Below are 24,821 nucleotides of genomic sequence, written 5' to 3'. Positions count from 1 at the left end.
CATATTTACGTATAATAGAACAAGTTATTTATTTAATGTGCTTCCTTTTTTTCTCATTTTATATGCCTTACTATAGCACTTCCTTCATTATGGAGTGTTTGTCACAATTTCACAAGTTTTTTGTGATTTAAAGGTGCAGTCCGCAACTCTTAGATCCCTCTCTCCCCGCTGCTCTCTTGCCCTGCCTCCAAACTTTCCAAAGTCCCTCCCTCAGAGGAGCTAACAAGCTAACGTTCTATTACTACTACTACTTTTACTATTACTACTACTACTATTACTACTACCCCTGCTCTATTAAACAGGAAGTGTTATTGTTATTTTTGTGCTCTGTTTGGTGTTAAATATCAATTTACAGATAAAACAATTGTAGTGGTCATATTTTAATATTTCTGGTTTGATTCCTGATCACAATATTTAGGCCCGAGTGTCACGAGCTGGCAAAGGGCCTCTTGCTCTCATAGTGGCCACACCACGAGGGAAGGGGCGGAGCCTATTTCTTTCTTTCTTCCCCGGTGTCAGAACCAACTCACCTACTTTTCAGTCTCAAATATTCAAACAAAATCCAATTGCACGCTTCTCTAATTTGTGGCTATTTCCGAGATAGAAATTGCCAAAAAAAAATTAATTCATTATAGAATCATGAAAATTGTCACAGAAGTAGACCATGATAAGACAAGTAAAAAATATTACTAAGACCACGCCAAAAAATACACAGGAAGTCCAGAATCTTGAATTGAAAATTGCTGTTTTGGTCACTTTGAACCATTTTATTAGTGATTAAAACCATAATTTCCATCTTTAAGATGGCTATAAAAATAATACTAAACGTTCCTGGATAACAGTGGATATTATTCAGATGAATAAATAAATGTGGTTATCACAGATTCATAGAACAATGGACCATCATTTTGCCCCCCAGTCTCTGGCACCTTTATTTTGGGGGTCATGGGCTGAAAAGCTTGAGAACCACTGAAATAAAAAATGATCCAAAGCCAGAATTAATTTTGCTGAAACTTTGGGAGCTCCTTTCACCATCAAACACTAGTTAAGATCAAAACAATTTAAATGTACATTTATTGTAATTTTTAAATACAAATGCAGCATTTTTTTCTATCATATTCAGTTCATGATTTATAACTTAACCATCCACAAACGTGTGGGTTTGTGGTTACGTTTTTAATTGTAAAAATCATCAGCGAGAAAAGACAGAATCAGTCCTCAGACGACACAAGGTGAAGAGATTGTTTATTGTACATAAAAAGGGTGCAAACTGGAGTTTCCCTTTTGGTGTGGAGGGAGTAAAAAGGGAGTTTTGTGTGTGTTTGTGTGAGACATTTTATTTCATAAATCAATAAACAAAAAACGTAGGCATCTTGGATTTTAAAAAAGGACATTTGTCTTTCAGCAAATCAAATCATACGAAAAAAGAAAAGACACAAACTTGGGTCTTCAATCTTGAAGCCCTTGACTAACTCATTGAAAATACATTGTTGAAGTGACATTCATGTTTCAACACAATAATAGTTATTTACAGTTAAGATCTCTCTTAATCATAGCTTTTAAAAATAAAAATGAGACAGGACCAAAAACAAGAGTCAGCTGAGAGGAGATTAAAGTCTTCAACATGTACAATTTGATTCTCCACCGTCTGAGAGGAAGAAAGTAACCAAAGAATACGTCTTTAACACGGATTCCCAGCAGAAAAACAACAAAAAACTACGACAGTGAACTCTGTACAATTTTACAGTTTCCAAATAATCATCACCACCATATTGCAGTAAAAAGTCGCCTCCCTTAAAGAAACAGTACAGTAAATCCAACACAACCCTACAGTACAGCAACGAGGGAGAAGGAGTCGGAGAAACCCGACAAATTCGTTCACACGCAGACGGACCTTAAGCCTCAAGTCGAACGGAAAGTATGCCGTGAGTACGTAAAAAAGCCGCCTATTTTTTACACGAAGAGGTCATTGAGGAAAGTTCGGCGGCTAAAGCCATGCAGCTACCAATCATTCAGAGCAGTAATACATGGCTCTGTACGAAGCCACCGGAGCAAATACATTTAAATTTATCACTTCAGCCATGAGACGCAGGAGCAGGGTGAAGAAAAGGAAGCACACCATGCTTCTAAGACATTGAAAAATGTAGATTTTTGCTGAAAAATTGACAGCAACAACTGCTATTAAAGGGATCGTCCATTGTTTTTACAAGTTTGGCCTAAAAAATGTCCTTATTAGTAGATCTATGCCTAATAAAACACATTTTGCACCATATTCATTTGATTCAATTTTAAACAAGGACTACTTTACAGTTTTAGAGCCTGTGTTCCTCCATCTTGAAATCATGTGGTTGATGATGTCACACGGCCCCACTGCCTGTAAACATCCTATTGGAGCATTAAATCAGCTTTTTACATAATTTAGCAGCTTTTTACAGCCAAATAACAACTTGTGCTGCTTTTGGTTGCTCTAAATCAGTGTTTTTCAACCTTGGGGTCGGGATCCCACATGTGGTCATCTGAAATGTCTAGTAATTAATACAAAAATGATATACATCAATCATGTGATTTCAAGATGGAGAAACACAGGCTCTAAAACTGTAAATTGGTCCTATTTTTAAAAGGAAATAAAACAAATATGGTTTATAATAATGTGTCTCATTAGACATAGATCTGTTAATAAGGACATTTTAAAAGTTTTAGACCAAACTTGTAAAAACAGTGGAGGATCTATTTAAAAAAAAAAAAAACACTCAAAGATGACACAAAGTGGAATGGTTGAGAAATTAAAAAAAAAACCAAAACATTCTCCATGTTTTTCTGTGGCACTGACGGAGCTTTACGGTCACAGAATACTTTCAGGTTCTCTGGAATCAATCAAAGTTCATTCTGTCTTTACTTTGATCTCCTGTACGGTGTGCAGGTCTCAGACATCAGGAAAACCTCTATTATCTACATTTATCAGACCAAACGCACTCATGACTCAGCAAAACCTCCATCAAATGACAGCCTCAGGCTTAAAAAAAAAGTCATCAGACTCAACGGCCTCAGGACGTAAAACACGTCATCAATATCTGATTCTGATACGAGAGTAGAGTTGAAAGCTGTTAATATCATTGATCTTTAAAGTTAAAGTACATCAACACTTCATTTAACTATGTATTTATGAATCAAACAATATGTTGATATTTTTCAATTTTTACAAAATAAAAGGAAAGAACGACTTTTCAACGTACTTATTCATGTGTCGTTCTGGTTCCTTCAAAATAAAACGCCATGTGTTTTACGGACTGAGGCCGTTGAGTCTGAACTTTCATTTTGAAGCCTGAGGACGTGTCATTTGACAGAAGCAATCAGCAGATGCCTCTGAGGAAGACTGGCAGTGAACAGGAGATCAAAGTTAATTTCCTGGGAAAAAAAATTAATAATACATTAATAAATGAAAAAATTGAATCAATCAGTCGATCCAAAAAAAGGAACTGAAGTGAATTCCACTGAAGACGTTCCGTTAGCTCCGATGTTTGGAATTATTAAAGCAAAAAACTACATTTATCATTCAGTTCAAGTACTTTTAACAGAATAAGTTACACACACACACACACACACACAGCTGTGTTGATGATGTCATACTAACATACTACTCATACTAAGTGTGACGTCTAAATGAGTATGTAGTGCATTCACATTAAATAGAATGAAAACAGTATGATGTATACTATATCTCAGGGTGTCAAACTCATTTTATTTCAGGGGCCAAAATACAAACCAGTTTCATCTCAAGTGTGTCGCAGATTTTAGGAGGGAAAATGAACAATTTTATCATCCATGTGCCCTAGTTTGCACTTCAGCTGTAACAGTATTTAAAGTATTAAAGGCACAGAAAATATCCAAGCAACACGTGACAAATATCAGTCACTGCACAATCTTACATTTCCTTGATTTTGAGACCAATTTTTATTCAATTTGGGGAAAAATTGAAGGTAGAACTTATAACTTGAAGTTCAAAATGATTTAATCCTGGAAAAAATGAGTAGTTTGAGTGAAATTGTGTATTTGGAGGTACTGAGATATCTACAGCTGAATTAGTTGTAGTTTACACAATGAGTCATGATTTTACTTTCTCCTGCCCACGAGGACCAGCTTCAAGCTAAAAATCAAGATCACCTTTTCAAAATAAAAGCATCTCTACTGTCTTCCATTAGTTGAACTATTTTGTAAATAGGGCTCTTATTTTAAAGTGAACAGGAAGTGTAGTCAGCAGACCAATGGAGGGTCTCTGAAAACGTGTGAATGAAATATGTCTACGTGAGTTTTATGGATCAAATGAGCACATGTTGATATTCTACTTGGTCACTTTCTCACTTCAAATGTTTTCAGAACTTTCAAAGTAAAGGTGGAGAATCAACAGATATTTAGCCTCAGTGTGAACAAGGTTTTTAACGCTGGAGGTTCCTGTGTGTGTGTGTGTGTGTGTGTGTGTCATGGCACAACTAAAGAATGTGAAAAAAAAACAAAAAACAAAAGCGCTCCCTGCACCCGTCAGGAAAGGCCCAGCTCGCACGTGACACAACGCCGCACGACGCGGCTACAAATAAAGTCCAAAGCACATTTATTAGCGTTACAGTATCAAGAAGGAGGCGGGGCCTCGTCAGAGGAAAGAAAGGCGGGGTCAACAAATGTAGTGCAGTAATGGGTTTTGTTGGTCGCCACCTCCTTCCCCGTACAACCATGGCTATTTGGAATAAAAAAACACAAAAAAACAACACAATTGCAATCAACGGTTTCACATTAGCATTGGACGTCACATCGGAACGAAATAATGAAAATAAAACGCGCGATATTCGCGGAATAGGCGAGGTGGTGGAACGAGGGTCGGGTTTTTAAGGCAGTCCTAAATGACACGTTCACAAAGCCGAAGAAGAGCGGAGGGGGTGGGGTCATCCGTCCCCATTTGGCGTTGCATCGCGGGTTATGCGACAAAACTGTGGGCGTTGTCGGACCCCGACGCTGCATCCGTCGGTCGGTCGGAGTTAAGGCATCGGACGGACGTGTGATTCTCCAGACCGCGTCACTCGCGCCATCGTCTTCTTTTGCTTTCCGAGGGAAAAACATGCAACGTCAGCGATTACAGGCGTAGAGTCATGCCACCAGAACTCTACCAGCTTTACATCCCATAATAGATTTTGGTCTTCACCTCCTCCACGATGGCAGTTGTCATTTCATGCACAGGAACAGACTTTTTATAAATGCTTCAGTCACTTGTTTCTCTCTCACGTTCCATACATTCACTGTGTATGTTTGAGCAGGAAAAACCACCGGCTAAAGAAAAGCATCGGAAAGACGATCCACATCGCCATGACGACAAAAGCAAGAGAAAGTGGAGAGTTGACGGAGACTGTAGTGAAACGTAGAGGAGTGTGGGGGAGGTGGGGGTGGGGGGGACACAGTGCAGTGCAGGAGGCGGCTCCAGTGCCAGACTCTTTGGAGGAGGAGAGAAAAAAGTGCAGGGGGGCGGGGCCAAAATCCAGACTGATGCGCCGCTGTTTCACGTCCTGTGTGTGAGTGTTTTTACATTCAGTTCAGAGCTCAGTGTCTGGACGTTAACGAAGAAGAAGAATCTGAACATTCACCAGATTCCACTGGAACATTCCACCACAGAATGGGAACGCCCACCTCACCTGCACATGATGTGTTGGCAGAAAGCAACAAAAAAATAAAAAAAGGAAACAAACAAAAAGCCTCCCGTAGAAAGACAGGAGGCTCTTGTAGGTGTCCTGTCCACTGGCACCGCCCCCCAGCAGGAGGAGAGAAGGATTCAAAGCACGTCTTTGGGACTTCCACTCTTTCCTCTCAACGGGAACCGCGAGTATTTCTGAAATCACAATGGACTTGAGCCGGACACACGGACGGTTACAGGCTGCTGCTGCTGATGATGAAGGAGAAACTCATCATTTGTGTCTCGGGGTGTTCTTCTTCCTTTTTCGCTTGAAGAAACAGCAGCACCTGCAGAAAAGGACAAACGTATGAATGAATATGATGAGTCATGGACTCATGAAAACACACGGCTGCTCTTTAGAAGAAGTCAAATATGAATAAAGAATATTCATGTAGTAAACTATAGGAGAACTCATTATGAAGTTCTCCATGTTATTCAGTGAGTCTAACATGGGTCACTGCAGTAATCATATAAACCCCTCCATGCCAGCAGGGGGCAGCAGCAGCTAAAAGCTTTTATTCTGAAAAAGTGTTTAAGATATTAAGAAATGTTTAGAAAAAAAAATGGATAATTGTTGTCACAGTTCGGGACACAAATATAACTGTAATCTGAGCGTTTCTGATTTTGTGTATTTTTTTTTCTCATTTGGTGCATTTTGTTGTCATATTGTATACTTTTCTGTTATTTTGTGTATTTTTGTTGTTATATTAGGTTTTTATTTTTGCATTACCTTGGGGGCTCTAATGTATTTATTAATTAAACTGAGGGCCACATGTGGCTCCTGGGTCTCCAGTTGTCCATGTCTGATTTTGAACAATTAGAAAGAGTAAGAAATCTGTGACTTTTGGGGGTAAGCTACAAAGGTAGATCTGACCAATCTACGTTAGCTTGAACTAACCAAACATTCCTTTCCAGATATGAGCTGGACTATGAACGTTGATTAAAACACGCTAATTTAAGACAAGTGGTTTCACCCTCGTACGTGCCCGCTCACGTCAAAGGGGTGGAGCTTGCAGCGTCTGACCAATCAATGGAGAGAACTGGCAACGTTTTCACAGGAGGAACAGTTTATGATTTTAATTATAATGAATATAAATCTATGATGACAGGGAGGAGCAACAGTAGCGCAGGAGGCGGAGCTTTTATACTCATTATCAGATCTGATCCATTTCATAACCTGGTCCTGATCAGTTTAAAAGTTTAAAAATGATGAATAATTAAAATCCATAATTCAGACCAAAAACACCAGTGGTGCTGTAGTAAAAGCAGAAAGTTATTAATACAGGATTAGTGTTAATGTTTACATTAGTGAGATTATAAACAAACATTGTCTTTTCTTTTTAACGTGTGGCTGTGTTCATACAGATCTACATCATAAGGTGGAATATATTTATAATTATATTATCTACAGGACTGAGACTCTCAACATTACCTCAGATTACATGAATTCATTCATTAATTTATCAGGTATTAACAGCTGACTTATTTTATTGATTTCATTTAATCAGTTCATCAGATATAAATCTTATTTTTCCGATATGATGTCATCAGTAAATGAAAGGATCACATTTCTCTCCCGTCAGCGTCTTTTTTTACCGTCTACGGTCAGCGTCACATCAGATCTACACAGTGATCACATCATCTTTCATTGGACAGCTCATTTTCTAAGAGATCTGATTGGTCAGGAGGTGGGACTTTATCACGAGCTAACATTGAAGCTGAAGAAAAACTTGGTTGGGACCAAGTTAGTTGTGAAAGACTAGTTGCCATAGTGATTTAGCTTCAGTGACCTTTGTAGTCTAGCACACATGAATTAAATCCTAAAAGTTAGCGTGATAAGAGCTAATCTTTGTGTTTTATATATTTTTATTGATTTTTGTTTATATTTCTATCATTTGTGTGTTTTTGTTGTTGTTTAGTAAACATTCCAGTTATTTATTTGTACCGGTAATCATCCTGAGGTCACTTTTTGTGTACTTTTGTGTATTTTTGATTTTTTTTTTTTTTTTTCTGTATTTTGTTTATACTTCTGTCATTTGTGTGTTTTTAGCGTACTTTTTGTGTCCACGACACACACTGACTGCTTGTGTCTGTGTGTGACCCAGTAGTAAAAAGTCATTTAATCAATGGTTTATTGATCAAAAGAACAATTGCTTTATTAAGTGTTTCTAATGTGGTAGTTAAGGTTAAATCACGTGTTCAAATAATGCATTTTGACTTACTGACTTTACCCCATGAATGCTGTGCTATTATGTCATTTCAATAGTTTATATGAAAACGTATTTACCTCCATGGATTTGACTCTTAATAATGGCTACAACTGGCTAACATTATTATTTTTTATATATAATATATATATATATATATATTATAATTGGTGCAGCAATGTGAGGCCAGTTAAAGATTAATAATTAGTTTAGCGTTACTGGTCCACTCCCTGTCCCATGAGTCTGAGGAGGACGAGCAGAGAGGGACTCACCAAAGGTTGAGCATTTTCACGCAGCTACAGAAGAAAAAAGAGAGGAAAGAGTGTGAAGAGAACAACAACACAAAAAGAAAAAGATTTTTTATAGATTATATATTACAGCACGACAGAGGATGCAACCGGGCACATGCTACACACACACACACACACACGCTACACACACACGGTAAACACGCTACACACACACAAACGCTAAACATGCTACACACACACACGCTAAACATGCTACACACACGCCACACACACACGATAAACACGCTACACACACACGTTAAACACGCACACTACACACACACTACACACACACACACGGTAAACACGCTACACAGACACGCTACACAAACACGTGCTAAACACGCTACACAGACACGCTACACAAACACGTGCTAAACACGCTACACAGACACGCGCTAAACACACTACACAGACACGCTAGACAAACACACGCTGAATACGCTACACGGACACGCATGAGTGGAAGGAACAGGAAATAAAAAGAGGTTCAGAACTGATTCTGTTCATCACACATGAAGATTTCTAATGTGAAGAAAGAAAATGATAATTTTTCTTTTAAGAGACTAAACATTGTTGGTTTATGAGACTGATCATGTTGTTATTGATCACAGTAATTCTGACTGTAATTTTGATTTAGTTTTATTCAGTCTTTTGATTAAAATACAATTCAGTTTTAGTTTAAATTTAGGGACTAATTCTGTTACAGTCTAGTTTTAGTCAACTACATAACATCAATATTTTAATCTTTTTTAAATATATGTTAAGGTTTTGTTTATTCAGACAAAGTTTTTCAGGAAATTTTATATCCTGACATGTTTCGACTGTCAACTGCCAGTCTTCCTCAGAGGTGATTGCTTTGATGTATCCCTACGAGTTCTCTCATAAGGAAAGCATCAAAGTAACACCTCTGAGGAAGACTGGCAGTTAACCTGTCAGGAGATAAAATGTCCTGAATATTTTATTCAACAAAATGTGTTACAGATATAATTCCATCAAGTTCATTTTGTCTTCTTTTTTGAAATTCTATGTTAAAGTTTCATTTATTCAAACAACTCTTTTCAGGCTTCCTCAGAGGCATCTGCTGATTGCTTTGATGTGTCCAAAAAGAACAATTCCAGGGAATGTGAATATAACAGAAAGTTATGTACAGTATGACACACAAGCACACATGTTGTCTGTCACTAATGAAACAGGCGTACGACAGTGTCAGTGATACGTAACTTTACACATTCACACAAAACGCCAAGAAACAACAAACGGAGCAGAAAGAAGAGAAGAACAGAGGGAAGGCGGAATAAAGCCACAGATGGACGTGAACACATACTTGGCCTCGTCGACCACCTCCACCTCTGCCTGAGCTGTGATTGGAGCGTTGGAGTGAGCGTGTGGGTCGTCTGCGTTCAGCTCCCCATTGGTTGAGCTCACCACCTGCAGCACAGATGGACATCACTTTAAACATCTACATCATCTACAACAACCACGTGGAGCAGAAAAGATGTAATAACATGAAACATGATGTAAAACGTGAGCGTGAAAATGTGCAGTGTTTCATGTCAAGTCCTGTGGTAGGATTGGTGAGGATTAATTAGGCACACTACCCAAACTGACGATTGATATATTGTTAAACAAACTTCATTTATAAGAATTTAGTACCAAAGCCTTTTACACTGAGTCACATTTACCTGTTACACATTTCCACAACCTGTTTTATGCTCAGATGAAGGACAGTGAGACAAACATTAAGTATTAACATGATGTGCACCTTCAGAACGTCTGATTTACTTCCAAAAAGCCTGTTATGTTGCTCTGTCCCTGCCCAATATTGTTACTCAGTGACATATTGTTGATTTTTCTCCCTCTATTCTTAATCTGCTTCATCACACAATCAATCATATTGCAAACGTTAAAAAGTTTGCTTAGTACTTTAATTATTATAATATAGACACATACTTGTCTATATTAATTCAATTATCTTCACAGTTGAATCATCTCCATCATACCTGTTGCTGTGGATCTAATACGTTTCCTGTGTTACTGATGATAAGAGCCGCTGCTTGGAGTCCCTGGGCCCATCATTTGAATATGATTTTTACGCTGAGTCAGATGTTCAAAGAATAGGTGCGTGGATCCAGTCGTACGCACAGATTCAAACATCAGAAATTTTATAATATACGCCCATCTCTGGTTTGAGACGTACGCATATTTCACACCATTTTTTAAGCAAGTCGTTGTACATGAGGAACTTTAAGGGGAAGGATTGTATGTCGCACTTACCAGAAAAGGAAAATGTCGGTGGATGTAGCATTTCATCCATCTAACTACAGATCCACGTATGTCCTCCACAAGCGTGTGTTTAAAGTGCTTTTTTATTGCTTCTACATCAACTCTCATTACATAACAGTCTTTACGTTAGGCTGTCTTTGTCATTTTGGTTGAATATTTCTTTAATAAAATCAATAACTGAGTTGAATTCACATTGATTTTAAACTGATAACTAAGTTAATTAAAGTTAATTTCTAACACTTCCTGGTGAGTTTTGTATCAGCCTTGAGCCATGGTTTTTCTAACCATGAGTACCTCTGACTGAGGTGCATGCAAGTTGCCAGCTATGTGAATCATCCTGCCATGCAACAGGTCTGTCTTCTCATTGAGAAAAAAATCAAATAAAATTCATAAGCCATAAAGATGTGTAGAACCAAAGATTTTAAAACACCAAAGCCAGAGTAGCTTTGACTGAAGCTGGAACAAACCAAAGAAAAGAATAAAACCTTAGTCAGGAGTTTCAACCGGGCGGGTGGCACCAGGTGATTGACATGCATGTGGTGGAGCAGAATAACACCTCCCAGTCGGGGGCAGAAGGTTGGGGAGGGGTGAGGTCACACATTTTGTAAACAACTTTTGTGTAATTTAGAGAAAATTTGTGGAATTATTTGTGAGAAATTGCAAGATTTCTGGAAATTTGCAATTAAAAATGACTGCATTAATATGATGTAAACAGAGGAAAACTGCAAACCCCTAAACATATTGTAGAGTTTCATTATTTCAACTGGATTAATTAGTCATTTACACAATAATTAATCTTTTCTGTCTCCTGTGGACTGGACGCTCTAAAGAAGTGGTTCTCAAACTTTTTTGGCTCTAGTCCTCTGTTCTCATATTTCTGAATCCAAGTCCTCCCTATTCGATGACAACATTTTACTCGGAAAACTATTTAAAACATCTATAGATCATAATGATGGAGTGAACAACTGATAACACACATTTTAAAGAATCTCACTGTGTAAATAAGTAGAAAGAAACAATATTTAGTGCAGGTTCTCAACCTTTTTTGGATTGTGACCCCATTTGACTGTTAATAATTTCTGGCGACCCCAAAGACATTTTTTTCCTAGAATTAGTTTTTTGATCATGTTTGAGCTCATATATTTTTCTTAGTTTATTTTAGTTTAACTAGATTTATATTTCACAAAGTGAAAGACAGAAATACAGATTGTGTTTTAATGTTTTTGTTTCAATTTTTAAGAAATTTCAGGCCACCCCACAAACTCCAGGCTGTGGTGCCAACCCCAAGGTTGAAAAAACCCTGATTTAGTGGCTCCTGAATACATTTTTTTTGTAGTTTTTAGAATTTCTGGTCATTTCACACCTGGTGTGGGACCAAGACTGATACTTTATTAGTTAATTTTCCTCTCTCTCTCTCTAGTAGCCCCGGTTAAGTCATCGCGTACCCCCATTTGAGAAACACTGCTCAACAGGTCTGGATTTGGCCCCCAGGGCTTGAGTTTCAACACAAACAAAAACTGAATACAAATGTGTAAATTTAATTCACACTACGAAAGAAAACTCTTCTAAATATCAGATTATTTTAACAGTTTATCTGATCTGACTGGGAGTGAAAGAAAGGGGCGTCTCCCCCGTCAGGTGAGGGAGGGGTGTATACCTGCACTGAGCCCCCGTGCCTATCCGCTGCCAGGTGGGAGGTCAGGTAGGAGGGGTTTGCTTGTCGTGTGGGCTGCACCTCCCACGCTCCTCGCCGGTCTGTGACGGCCGTCTGCTCGGGAGTCGGAGGTGGCGTTGGTGATGTGCCGGTGAGGGGGGGATTAGAGGTGTAATGATGGGAGAGGGGGGAGGAGGGAGGTTGAGTGATGGAATAATTGCGTTAGGAAAAGATGGGTGAGTGAGGTGAGGTTTCGTGCAAAGCGGCATGAGAAAAAAGAGAATGTGAAGGAAAAATAACGATGAATCAAAAATCAAAGCACGGCATCAGCCAGAAAACGAGCCTCAGCACAAATGGAGAACCTTTCTTTACAGACATTATATATTTTTAAAAAAAATTAAAATAAACGAAAATACAAAAAAAACAATTCTCACATTTTTTAATTACATTTTTTTGTGCCTGATAAATGGCACTTTTCATAATGTTGTAAATAATTATATCTTTGATAATGAAGCTTTTATGCATCCAAATGTCATTAGATGTACATTAATTAAAAAATAAGAGTCATACAAAGATTTTATGGGCGACCGTGGCTCAGGTGGTAGAGGGTCGTCTTCTGATCGAGAGGTTGGGGGTTCGATCCCAGTACCTGACTATGTGTCGAAGTGTCCTTGGGCAAGACACTGAACCCTAAGTTGCTCCCAGTGGCCGACTAGTGCCTTGCATGTCAGTCCTGTCCCACTGGTGTGTGAATGTGAGAGTGATTGGGTGAATGAGCTGATATGTAAAGCGCTTTGAGACTGTTTCAGTGTGGGGATAAAACACTATATACAGTAAATCAGGTCCATTTACCATTTATGGCAAAGATACAATAAAATACTTCTGATAAAAAGTGCAATAAATGTATTATAATACATTTGAAATCTTTATGTGAAGTATTAAAAATTGACCAGTATGTACGTGAGAAACAGATCAACATTGTGACAAGTTTATTACCTCGATGACTTATAGCTATTTTTTTCATCTTCAGTGTGTTGAGAGCAGCGAGACATTAAATACAGTCAATATGACGGATACAAACTGTATTCTCTGCAGTAGGTTTAAAAATACACCTGGAAAGGATGTTACACAGTACGGTAGGAGTATAGTTTTTTTCCTTTTTATGTCTTTGTTTAGCTAAAAACAAATGACAAAGAATTACACCATCGTTTAAAGCTGCGGGGGACGATCCCCAAAACTCTGACAAAGTCACATTTTTGCTGGTTTTCGTGGAGAAACCGTAACACGGACGTTGAACAAACAAACTTGTCTAGCGATAAAACAAGAAATCACAGCAAGAATGGAGTAAAAACACTGAAATAAGCCTTTCTGCTTCTATGCCATCTTTTCATTTTTCTACGTGACTTTTAATCCCACAATGTAATGTGACAAACTTTTTCACAGTTGAAGTCACATGACCGTTTGTCAACAAACTCAATGTTTATGATGGAGTTAAGAACAATCTTGACATTTGTTTCCTTAACCAATGAGATGATGTTTTTGTCGACGTTTATTTATTTGTCTGTGAACAGTTTAAGTCAAAAACTAATGGATTTTGATGAAATATCCAGAATGGGATTAGGAACAAGTTGGAACTGCAAAATATCCTTTAGTTACACAAATCCCATCAATAATGTCACTTATTCACTCCGTCAGTACGCCTCGTTCACACCCACAACTTTGCTTTGCATTCTGGGATTTGGAATTTTGAAGTTGACCTCCATTAAAGATGTCTTTTTGTTGTTTGTTACCTTGGGGGGATATTTTCTAATTTCATTTTCAGAGAAGTTGTTTTGTATTATATTTTGTTTATTGTATGTGTATCCAATACATTTCTTGTATTTTTTATTCTGCTTTGACTGAAAGAAACACACATTTAAAAAATCCTGAAATCCTAATTATCAGGAGAAAAACCTGACCAAATAATAAATAAGTCCAACGTTCTGAAAACCCATCACAAAGTAATTAAATTTGGGATATTGGATTATCCCCACAATCTAATATTTAGATATCTAATATGGAGGTCTGCACTCTCTGTGTTTCCTAGTTTGTGGGAAAATTATCTTGTTTTATAATGACAATATTACCTGCAGCACTTGTATATATGTACAGTATATATTTATCCATTATTCTTTATATTCATCATCATTATTGTTTCTGGTTTGTTTTTTGTTCCTCGCACCAACTGCCAAGTTTAACTCCTTGTGCTGTTTTAAACTGTTCTTGGCAAATAAAAACCTTTCTGAATTCTGATTTTCAGAAGAATTACCTTTGATTTATTGATTTCTGACCTGCATGTCTTTAACTGTTATTATAAAAAAGGTTATTTATCGTCCCCAGCAGCTTTGGGCCTGGTTAGTAGTTGGATGGGAGACCACTGAGAATTCCAGGTGCCACAGTGACAGTGTCACCCAGTGGTATCTGTCATTGTGCCCTTGGGCAAGGCACTTCACCTACATTGCCTAGTATGAATGTAGCGTGAGTGAGTGAGTGTTGGTGGTGGTCGGAGGGTCCGATGGCACACTATGGCAGCCTCGCTTCCGTCAGTCTGCCCCAGGGCAGCTGTGGCTACAATAGTAGTTTACCACCACTAAGTGTGGAGTGAAAGAATAATGCCTTAATTCTGTAAAGCGACTTTGAGTGTCTATGATAAAGTGTTATATAAAACTGATGCATTATTATTATTATTATTAAAGTGTGCACACATTAACACACTGGTTCACAGATCAATAACAGCACTAACTCCATGTTCCTGTGGTGTTATCTTACCTGATTTCTGATTGGTTGATGCTGCGAGGGTCTGTCTCTGTGCGGGTGGCTTTCTCTCGTTACAGCAGACGCTCCAGAGTCTATATGCACAGATCCCACTGGTGTGGGCTACGGGACAGAAACAACACACGCTGTGAAACCACGTAGTGATTCCAAAACAAAACCAAACATGAGGTGAAGTTAGCGTGTCTTACAATCTGCCTGCCCACCCAGTCGTAGGTGTAGTCGAAGGTGTAGCCTTTCCTCTCAAACAGCTCCGTGAACAGAGTCCTCAGATACTCGTAGTCTGGCTTTTCAAAGAAGTCCAACCGTCTTACGTATCGGAGGTAGGTGGCCATTTCCTCTGAATCAAACAAACATCATGAAAGTGTCAGAAAGGGAACCATCTCCAACTCTGTGACTTTTATTGTGAAAAACCTCAATAACAAAGTGCTTCAGTCATTCCAACCATATTTGTGTTAATGTACCTGGAAAGTTCTCACACAGCACCTCGATGGGGGTGTTCCTCTTTGTATCTCCAATCTTCTGGTATCTTTCTTTCAACGTGTCAGCCTGAAGAAATCATAGAATTACCTCTTTTGATCATCTCTCTTCTGCTACTCGGTAAACACGATCGCATTCTTCTCTGCTCCCTATCTGCTTGTTTTGTCTTCTGTCTTGTGGATCTAACAGGAGACTCTCTCTGCACTTTATTCAAGAACTGAATTTATGAATTGGTCAGCTGGTCTCTCAATGCAATCGATCAAGTTTTTGTTTGTTTGTTTACAGATTATTGGTGTTTGTGTGGCATTGGTTTAGTTTCAGTATAAAATAAAAATACATGTAGAAGGTGTTTGGATTGTGGGAACATACAAACCTTCAGTCCTTGCCAGGGTAGACTCCCACGCAGGAAATACATGAACATGTGGCCTAACGCCTCCAGATCATCTCGCCGGCTTTGTTCTAAATCAGAAGAAATGCAAACCTTTAGCCACGCCTTTAAAAACAACCAACTATACATGGTGATGTTATATCAATGTTCCACAGAAGAAGCTAACACATGCTGTGAAGTTCTCCTTACCTTTGCCTAAGTGTGTGTTGATGGACATGTATCGGGCGGTACCGGTCAAGCTCTTGTGCTCACGGTATGGAATGTGTTTTTTGGTCTCGGGGTCGATGTACTCTTTAGCCAGGCCAAAGTCAATGATGTGGATGACGTGCTCCTTTTTATTCCCTTGCCGTCCGATGAGAAAGTTCTCAGGCTTCACGTCTCGATAGATGAGGTTTTTCGAGTGAACGTACTCCATTCGAGAAATCTGGAAAGAAGAAAAAAAGAAAAAGAGGGACAACAATAATAATCACAGATGGACAGATAAGCCACAAACAATAATTCAACATCTAACTTTTAATGTTTAGATTATTTAGGTTATTTAACTACTTAAAACTTTCACTGAAAATAAAGCCAAAAGCAGCTGTTGGCAGAGAAGAGGACGAGATTTAACATAAAAATCCTTTTTTTCCCCAAAGTACACTGGCTAAAAACATGTACTTATCTTTATTATATTTAAATAATATTTTACTGTAATGTGTACACTATATTGAATCCTTATTTAATTAAGTAGTTTATTTTTGTGCGTTTTCTTCCCATTCTGGTACAAAGTGATGATGTTTCAAAACCATCACCTATTGTCATGCATTGACCCACCAGCTGAATAGCGATCATAAGGACGGTCTTCAGGGAGAAGGTCCGGTCACAAAGATCAAAGAGGTCTTCTAGACTTGGACCGAGCAGCTCCAGAACCATGGCATTGTATTTCCCACAAGGTCCGAAGTAGAACACCTGGGGTACACCTTCAGCTGGAATGACAGAAAGAAAACCAGTCTTTTCAGTGGTATATATAGGAGTAATTATCCCTCATTATTGTGTAACATGGGGTTGAATAATCCACTTAGTTACCTTTTTGTGGTAACGGAGTGGAATGTATATATGTCCATATACTGAAGAAAATGAAAGAGTTAGAGGCTGAAGCATGTTTATTATCCCTGTCCCCTTTGACTAATGATGGGTCTAACGTGGGTAAAAGGTGAAACATGTAAGGCCTGGCCCTGGACAGACGGGGGGGGGGGGGGGGACCCTGGGGTTAAGTAGTCTTTTACTGTGGTCTACTGCCAGTGGTTGTTCATGCACATCAATGTATATAAGTTCCTCCTTCATCCTATAGACCCCTATACAAATACAAAATAGCACCGTGATCGCCCAGCCAATAGGCTTCGACTTCCTGAGACTGTCAATCAAAGTAAATGTGGAACTGTGCACAAAAACAAGGCCGTGCGTCACAACAGCAAACAGGTAAATATGATTTTGGCTCTTACCTCAGAAATGTCCATCACCAAAACAATAACTATGACCCAGAGACCTACTGTATATCAATGCGACACAATGTTGTGGTGTTATGTTTTGCGCTGCGCGTGCACAAACAGAGGCATGGCATCTGGCAGATTAGCAGAGGCAGGAAGTGGAGCAGTTGAGGGCAGGAAATCAAGATGTTCTCTCAGAAACTCTGGATATCAGCTTTAATGTAGAAGTATGAGCAGAGTGTGCTACTGTACTGCAAAGTGGAAACTCATTTTTTCACCTCATATCACAACCTCCCTTGGCTCCTATTTTACCTCATGCTTTAAAGCAGCTGAAAGTTGTATATTCAGTTGTATGAAGATAGGGCTGCACTACTCATATTTAAACACTGCTCTTAATGATGGTGATCTGCAAATTATAATTCCTCTAAAAAAGCAAATGTCTAGAAAAGTGGCTGAGCTTAAGGCCTTTGCTTCAAAAGTTGGATTTGAGAAGTTCTTTTAATATTTACATTTCCTCTTAACAAACAAAAGCCCCAAGCCATTAAACCCAAACAATAAAACTAATGAGGTTACGCTGGGGCTTTTTAAAGTTGTATTCAGATTGGGGAACCCATTTATTCTCAAGTACTGGTAATAGATCCCATCTGCACATGCCATTGTGACCACAGCCTGAACTTTAGTTTCAAAGAACAGGAAATCAAGCCAAACTGCTAATTGCCTTTTGAGGCCAGTTTTAAAGTTTGCCCGTGCTCACTGCAGGTTGGAGCTTTAGCAAAGTAAGAACTCTCAAGAAAGCTCCAATCAGCAAGTCTATGTTTTATCTAACATCTGATAAAACGTCTGGAAAAGGATGGGGTGGGGGTGTGGGGGGGTTTAACATTCAAGTCACAGCATTTCTGCAACTGGTCTGTAGATTTTAATAGTGGGAAATACTGTAAAACTGCACAGTCTGAAGCAGGGAGGGGCCACTTTTATCACAGCAAGGGACACAGACTCTTATTCCTCATCTAATCATCCGCAGCATTGCCAATCGTTGCCTCAGATAATAACACCTGTCTGAGCATCTGACATTCATTCATAAAAATCTCTTTTGCTCAAAACGCTGCCACGACCACATTGGCTGCCTGGGAGGAATGTGGCATCGCTCACAGCCAAGAGGAAATGAGGTCACGTTATCCCATCTGGAGGAGAGGACAGATGCAGGTTAGCACTAAGAGAGGCAGACCCATACTCTAAATATTTAATGAGTTTCCGCACAGTTGGCCTTTTCCAGTCCTTGGCTTTGAAAAACAATAGCCTTTATACTCCGTCTCAGGGTTTCACTGGTGACGCCATCATGCAGGGCATCAAAAATCACACAAGGTCAAAAAATACGAAGACGACAAAGAATCATTTCTGTGTTTCAATGCACAAAAACATCTCTAACCTAACATTATTAGGTACCTAGCTCCATTTAGGATTAACTGGCACCAACTTGAATTGATCAATATTCTATATATTTTGCCAGATTTACCTAAAAACACACAAAAAATAAATATACAAAATGACTCCAAAAGCACAAAATATGACAGGAAACTACATAGAATGACCACAGAAATACACAAGATGACTACAAAAACAAGACAAACACACAAAATGACTTTTAAAAATTGATGAAATACACTTTTGTTGAACTGCTGACAGAATCTCAGACAAATAAGAAACCTTTGTGGCACCAAGCAGCCCTAATTCTCTGTAGTGCTCGTTTAATGGTCACAAGATTCCCGTCAGTGAGTGATGATGTGTCAGCAGAGTCTGACTAATCGTTCACACAACAACAAAGTGAAAAAAGGAAAAAGAGACTAAGATGGAACTAATCAGACCCTAACATGACACGGAAATGCCTCACATGAATGTTTTGGGACAATGTCACACATTTATAACGTGGACATATTTCACCAATCCTTGCGTCTTTGCACTGGCTCCCTGTATGTTGTTTGTTTTTAAAGCTGGATTAAAATCACTGGAACAAAAACAGGTTTAGCTGATGGTGGACTAGCTGAACTGGTGATCATTTCACTTGGTGACATGATCACAGCAAAATCACCTCCAATCACATGGCTGCGCTGGATTTCAGTTCATCAGTTGACGTAATTAAAGGTTTCACAAATAATTGTCAGTATATCACACATTTCCATGGGATTGTTAACTTATGATGTAAAGCATAGAAAATGTCAAATCAACTCAATTAACCCTATCTGGCATTTTTGGTACAATTTAGAGAAGTTTTGTTGCCGTTAAAGTCATCTAAACAGGAGAAAATGATGAAACAAACAAAAATGTAAAATGAAAATAGTAAATCCTGGTGTAAAATATCTGAGAAATTTCCACAGGAACATAAGCTTGGAAATCTTGGCAATATTCAAAAACAATTTCACTTTTCATGGGAATTATTTATTGAAATTAAGCAGAAATTGGGAGTAATTTTAAACCACTATATTTAATCCAAACATAAATATTGGCATCTATGCTAAAATAATACACTTTAAAAACCATAACACTTCCACAGATTTATTTGGAAGAAGAACTTGACAATTATTCAAGTAGCGTTTCATTGAATTTGTCACAATTTCACTGAAACTCTACAATAATTGCAGCGGTGGGCAGTTTTCCCATAATGCTTTTATAACACAATGGAAGTCATTTTTACTCTCAAATTGTCAAAGAAACAATTTTTCCAAAATCCTGCTCAATCCTCAAATTATCTGATAAGATTTCCCCAAATTAAATAAATAGTCACTTTTGCTTGGATATTGTTGGTGCCTTATATACAACATAATTTATATTATTCATACATGGAAATGTAAAGTAGCACTAATGTAGAAATGGTTTGATTCCCGACCTCTGTGACCCACTTCAGATCAATCTTGTCCGTATTTGGTCCCTGATCTAAAATAAGTTTGATACTCATGATCTAAAACATACATCCCTGACTCACTTTGTGCTGAGTCATTTTAAATATGACTTGTCATTACAAACAAATGACTTAATCCATTGTTTAGAAGACTTTGGTAGCTCTACATAGATATTATTGTAACTGTGGGAGTTTAGGAAACCATTACAGACAACATTGGCTAAAAGCATGACTCAGGGGATTTTCTTCCCCCGCGGACACACCAACATCAGCCTTCTCTCCGTTTGCCAACAACAAACCCAAAATGTGATCAGCTATGTCAGAGCTAGTGTGAGCTCAGGTGCACACCTTAGTCATGTCAGCACTAGTGTAGAGCAGAGGAAAGAGGGTTTCTGTTTTTCTTAATCCACCATAAATAGCAAAACTCTCTAATACAGATGTTTCTAACTCTGGAGTTGATCAATGGGTGGTAGAGATGGACTGAAAAATTATCCTGATAAATTCTGGTATTTATCATGATCACGATAAATAAAAAATTCTAAATAAATAAAACAATTCCCAACTTAAAGTGTAAACAGATTCTTTACAAACACAAATAAATGTTAATACATCAACATTAGACACATTAAAAAAAGCTACAATATCTGCTGACTCAGAGTTCATGAGCTGATATTTTATGGAATACATTAGTGCATGTGGATCACTTTATTAGTGTTATTGTATTTAATATATTTCTTTCCTCACTTAAAATGAAATTATTTTCTAATAAACAAAAATAACTTCATTAGTGTTTTTACTGTTGTTGAATCATTTATTTATTTATTTATTCAGTTCATTTCCGACATGGTTGCATTCACAGAAATTCATTTGACATTCAGAGCAAAATCACATCATTGTTTTTTTTTTTTTTTTTTTTTTTTCCGGAAAGGGCGACGGAAAAAAGCATTATGCTTATCTAGATCCGTCCCCTAATTTGAACACAGATAATTTTACATCCAACCTCGTTTCTTCCCTTTATAAAGTTATAGTTAATAAATAACTGATTTCCTATAATTAAACCAGATCAAGCTGATGATTTAATAATTCAGTATATTTATGTGTAATAATATCAATAGTTACATTAGTCAAATGGGACCAGCTTTGTCTGTGAACACGTGAAATATCATTAAAAAATATTGCGTTTCACAAATTGAGATGAATTAATAGTGACATTAGTATTTATGCTAATATTTATTTCACACGGGGTGTGACATGTTTAGCTTTTATTCTTCCATAAAAGTGTTAAATCTGACATAAACTAATCGATGGGTTTTTTTTATCCTTTTTATTTGGTCTGTTATTCCTTATATGGAGTGGTTAGCATTAGCTCTTAGCCCAGTCTGTGTGTCTGTGGGTCAGCTTAGCATAGTTAGCTTTAGTTGAGTTTACAGTTTATAATCCTGTTTGTGGCCTTCTGTTTTCTTGTTTATTGAACTTCTTTTTATTGAGCCGTCATGAATTAATTTCCCTACTGAAGGATGAATAAAGATACTCTACTTTATTACTCACCTCTAGCCATTTGTTGTATTGGTGCTTGTTTAAATTCACCACATTTAAGAATAAAAATACTGAAGCTTTACAGACTGGTAATCTTACAGGTTATAAACTTTTTCTTTATCGGAGAAAAATTGTATTTTCCAAGTGACCAAATGACTGAGCATTGTCTAAAGGTGAAATATCCTATTTTTGTTTGTATTTACCCTGTTGTATTGATCCTGGATTCAATAATTGATGAATCGTGACACATTTTGGATTAATACACCTAGTTATACTCGTTCCTACTGTTACTGACTATTGTTCTATGACTAATATCACTTAATCAAGCCTTTTCTAACATTCCAATAAGTAACAAATGTAAGCATGATTTGTGCTGATATCATTCTTAAGTATGAAGTATGTATTGAAAGTGAAAAAGTGAAAGTCCTAACACTAACAGACATTACAATAAACACTAAACAAAAAGGGCTTTTCTAAATTATTCATTATATACAGTTTATTTTATATATTAAACTTTATTGTTTATTATATATAATAAACTCAATCAGCAGTTCCACTACAGTGCTTTTGAAAGATCTGTTAACATTCTTTCCAAGTATTTGTATATTTTACCATTTTAATAATCGATAATTAGAAATGTATGTATCATTTAATTCAGAATGACGTTGCATCATTGATTATTTCTCCCTCTCCTGTGTTAAACAGGAAGCTGAGTGTATTTAGGCTGAACTTCTTGGTCTGTATCTCCCTTTAGAGCAGCACCTTTGTGCTGGAAATCTAGTCATTTGCATATTTATAGCACAAAAACTAAACTTACAAAACTTGTCTCTTGGTTCTGAGTCATGTGTAAACTCATGAAAATAAAATAAGAGGCGATGGAGTCGGATCGTTTCAGAAATGAAAACGTGCTGTGCTCCATGAAGGCGTGGTTAACCTTACTTACGTGTTCACCTACTTTAGTACATAATGTCCTGTAACTCTAAATAAATCTGCCACTGACCAGCTTCATATTAATATGTATAGGGCCCTATAAAATCCACGTTAACAGAATAGCGGACGGAATCACGGAATCGACCAATGAAAACAGTTAAACACAGAAATCGGCATGAAACGCCGTCACCGTGGGGCAAAGAACGTTTTTATGGGGAAATGTTTCCAGGAACCACATTATTATGTGCACCTCTCGCCTCCTGTCCTGGCTACTTTAAACTCATCTTAAATCACCACAAACACCGTCTAAAACAACACAAATCATCACTGACTCATAAACACAGAGCCATCAGTGCCTGTTTAACTTTGCTGTGTCTGTAAAGCTCCGTCTGTTTTTCGTGTAGCGCAGCGGTGCTCCGTGAGAACGTGATCAGCTTAAATCATCTTGACCTGCTCAGTGATCGATCTGTTATGTCTGGTTAACTAAAAATAACCGTGTTGTCCTTTAGTTCTTTTTATTCCAGCCTTTTGTCCTTGTCTATAGCTACAGATTCACAGTCAGCTAGCTACCTCAAGTACAACAGTTTCAGTGGGAACTTCTGGTTTACAAAATAAAAGTCAGTTGGAGCAACGTTATTAGAATGTTACATTCTAACAACATCTCATCAGAGCTACAGAAGATAGGATCATTTAAATTAGATTAATTTAAACTAAGTTGATCAAAACTTAATCAATAAACCTGATCAGATTCAGTAAATCATTGATATCAGGTGATATTAATGCTGTTCTCATATATCTTTATATGACGTTCAGAATAATCCATGTCACTACAACTTATATCTACCTTTACTTTATTTTTAACATACATTTTTGTTTAATTAGGAGTTTTTTTTATTTATTAGTATTTATTTTGTTTCTTCACAGGAGTTTAAAACTAATGATTTCTTTAAAAAACAATAAATATTTCTAAAAAACGAAATTTGAAAAAATGAAAGTGGAAAAAACGGAAAAAAATAAAAGGAATTAGGAAAAAAATAAAACAGATTTTATAGGGCCCATGTGTATGCAGCATGGGGATTGTTGTGGAAATGATGCAATCTTCAGGCTGAATATGATTATACAGTCAGAAAAAACTAATCCAGAGCCTTACCTGTGGTTCCCAGGGTTTTGTAAAACCGGTATTCTAAATGCAGCTGCGGCGCCCTCGACTTCACCGGTTCCTGCACAGAAAGCACGCACACACAGTTAAAACCTCTTTTTAATCTGAAATATGATCTGCGTGCATGGTAAACTGTCTTTATGGCTATCAGACAGACCTTGGCACTGCTAATAGTGGTAATAATAGTAAAAACAATAAATACACTTCATCACAATCTGAAGGCAGGGAGTGAAAATAAAAAGTGATAGCAGAGCAAAAAAGCATCAGATAATCCAATACTCGGTTTCCCACAGAGCTCTATATATAAAGTAGTATCCTCCCTAATGTCCAAATACATTTTCTCTTCCTCTCACTAAACATACCAAAGCATGTCCATCAGAATCAGAATTTGTACTTATTTATTGAATGAAAAACAAGTTCTGATGAACTACGTTCGGGCCCGCATAACGTCTCCACACAGAATAACACGTACCTTCTGGAGCCCCCGTGGCACATACGGAGTAATGGGCCCCATTCATATATTGGTATGTGTCAATGATTCGGTACCACCAACGGTCACAATATTTGACTCACAAATAAATGAGAAAATTACTTCAATGGAAATTGGTGAAAAAAGGGGGGGTGGGCCCCTCTGGCCCCTAATCGAATTGTGAGAGATATAATCCAAATCTACGTTGAATTACCTTTGAAACAATATATCACACGACTACATTCCCATTAATTTGGAAATTACCGGATATGGGGGGTGGGCCCCATTTAATAAAAGAGGGCTCCGATCGTCTCATCATATTCATTCATAGAGTAATCATACCAAACTGCATTCTGATCTAACGAGAACTATCTCAGGAGTAGTCATTTGAGTCCAGTAGCCCGGCCTAATAAATAATAATCAATAAACAAGTATAGAAATATGATGGATAATGTAAAACATGAGAATGATTTATTGGAGTGATAGTCGTGCTTATTTCTGTCTAACTATACACAGCAGTTGGGTTTAGGTTGAAACAA

General features: G+C 37.6%; 1 protein-coding gene across 5 annotated transcripts in view; it reads right to left on the bottom strand.

The window, feature by feature from the left end:
- Positions 1 to 4,398: 4,398 nt before the first annotated feature.
- Positions 4,399 to 24,821, bottom strand: part of csnk1g1 (casein kinase 1, gamma 1) — a 42,946-nt gene continuing 22,523 nt past the window's right edge. For 2 of the 5 annotated variants that reach the window (XM_028435135.1, XM_028435153.1), the window contains 11 exons: positions 23,805 to 23,874; positions 16,643 to 16,794; positions 16,019 to 16,253; positions 15,815 to 15,900; positions 15,426 to 15,510; positions 15,153 to 15,301; positions 14,959 to 15,066; positions 12,154 to 12,264; positions 9,538 to 9,641; positions 8,193 to 8,216; positions 4,399 to 6,000 (listed from right to left, as the gene is read on the bottom strand). In XM_028435135.1, coding sequence (XP_028290936.1) covers positions 5,946 to 6,000; positions 8,193 to 8,216; positions 9,538 to 9,641; positions 12,154 to 12,264; positions 14,959 to 15,066; positions 15,153 to 15,301; positions 15,426 to 15,510; positions 15,815 to 15,900; positions 16,019 to 16,253; positions 16,643 to 16,794; positions 23,805 to 23,874 — 1,179 coding nt within the window. In that variant the 3' untranslated portion in view covers positions 4,399 to 5,945. The remainder of the gene's footprint in view (positions 6,001 to 8,192; positions 8,217 to 9,537; positions 9,642 to 12,153; positions 12,265 to 14,958; positions 15,067 to 15,152; positions 15,302 to 15,425; positions 15,511 to 15,814; positions 15,901 to 16,018; positions 16,254 to 16,642; positions 16,795 to 23,804; positions 23,875 to 24,821) is intronic. The other 3 variants (XM_028435142.1, XM_028435150.1, XM_028435152.1) reach the window with 3 other exon arrangements.

This window comes from Gouania willdenowi, chromosome 3, assembly GCF_900634775.1.
Source record: "Gouania willdenowi chromosome 3, fGouWil2.1, whole genome shotgun sequence".
Lineage (NCBI taxonomy): Eukaryota > Metazoa > Chordata > Actinopteri > Blenniiformes > Gobiesocidae > Gouania > Gouania willdenowi.
The sequence above is the reverse complement of the archived record's forward strand: the minus strand, read 5'-3'. Positions and strand labels throughout refer to the sequence as shown.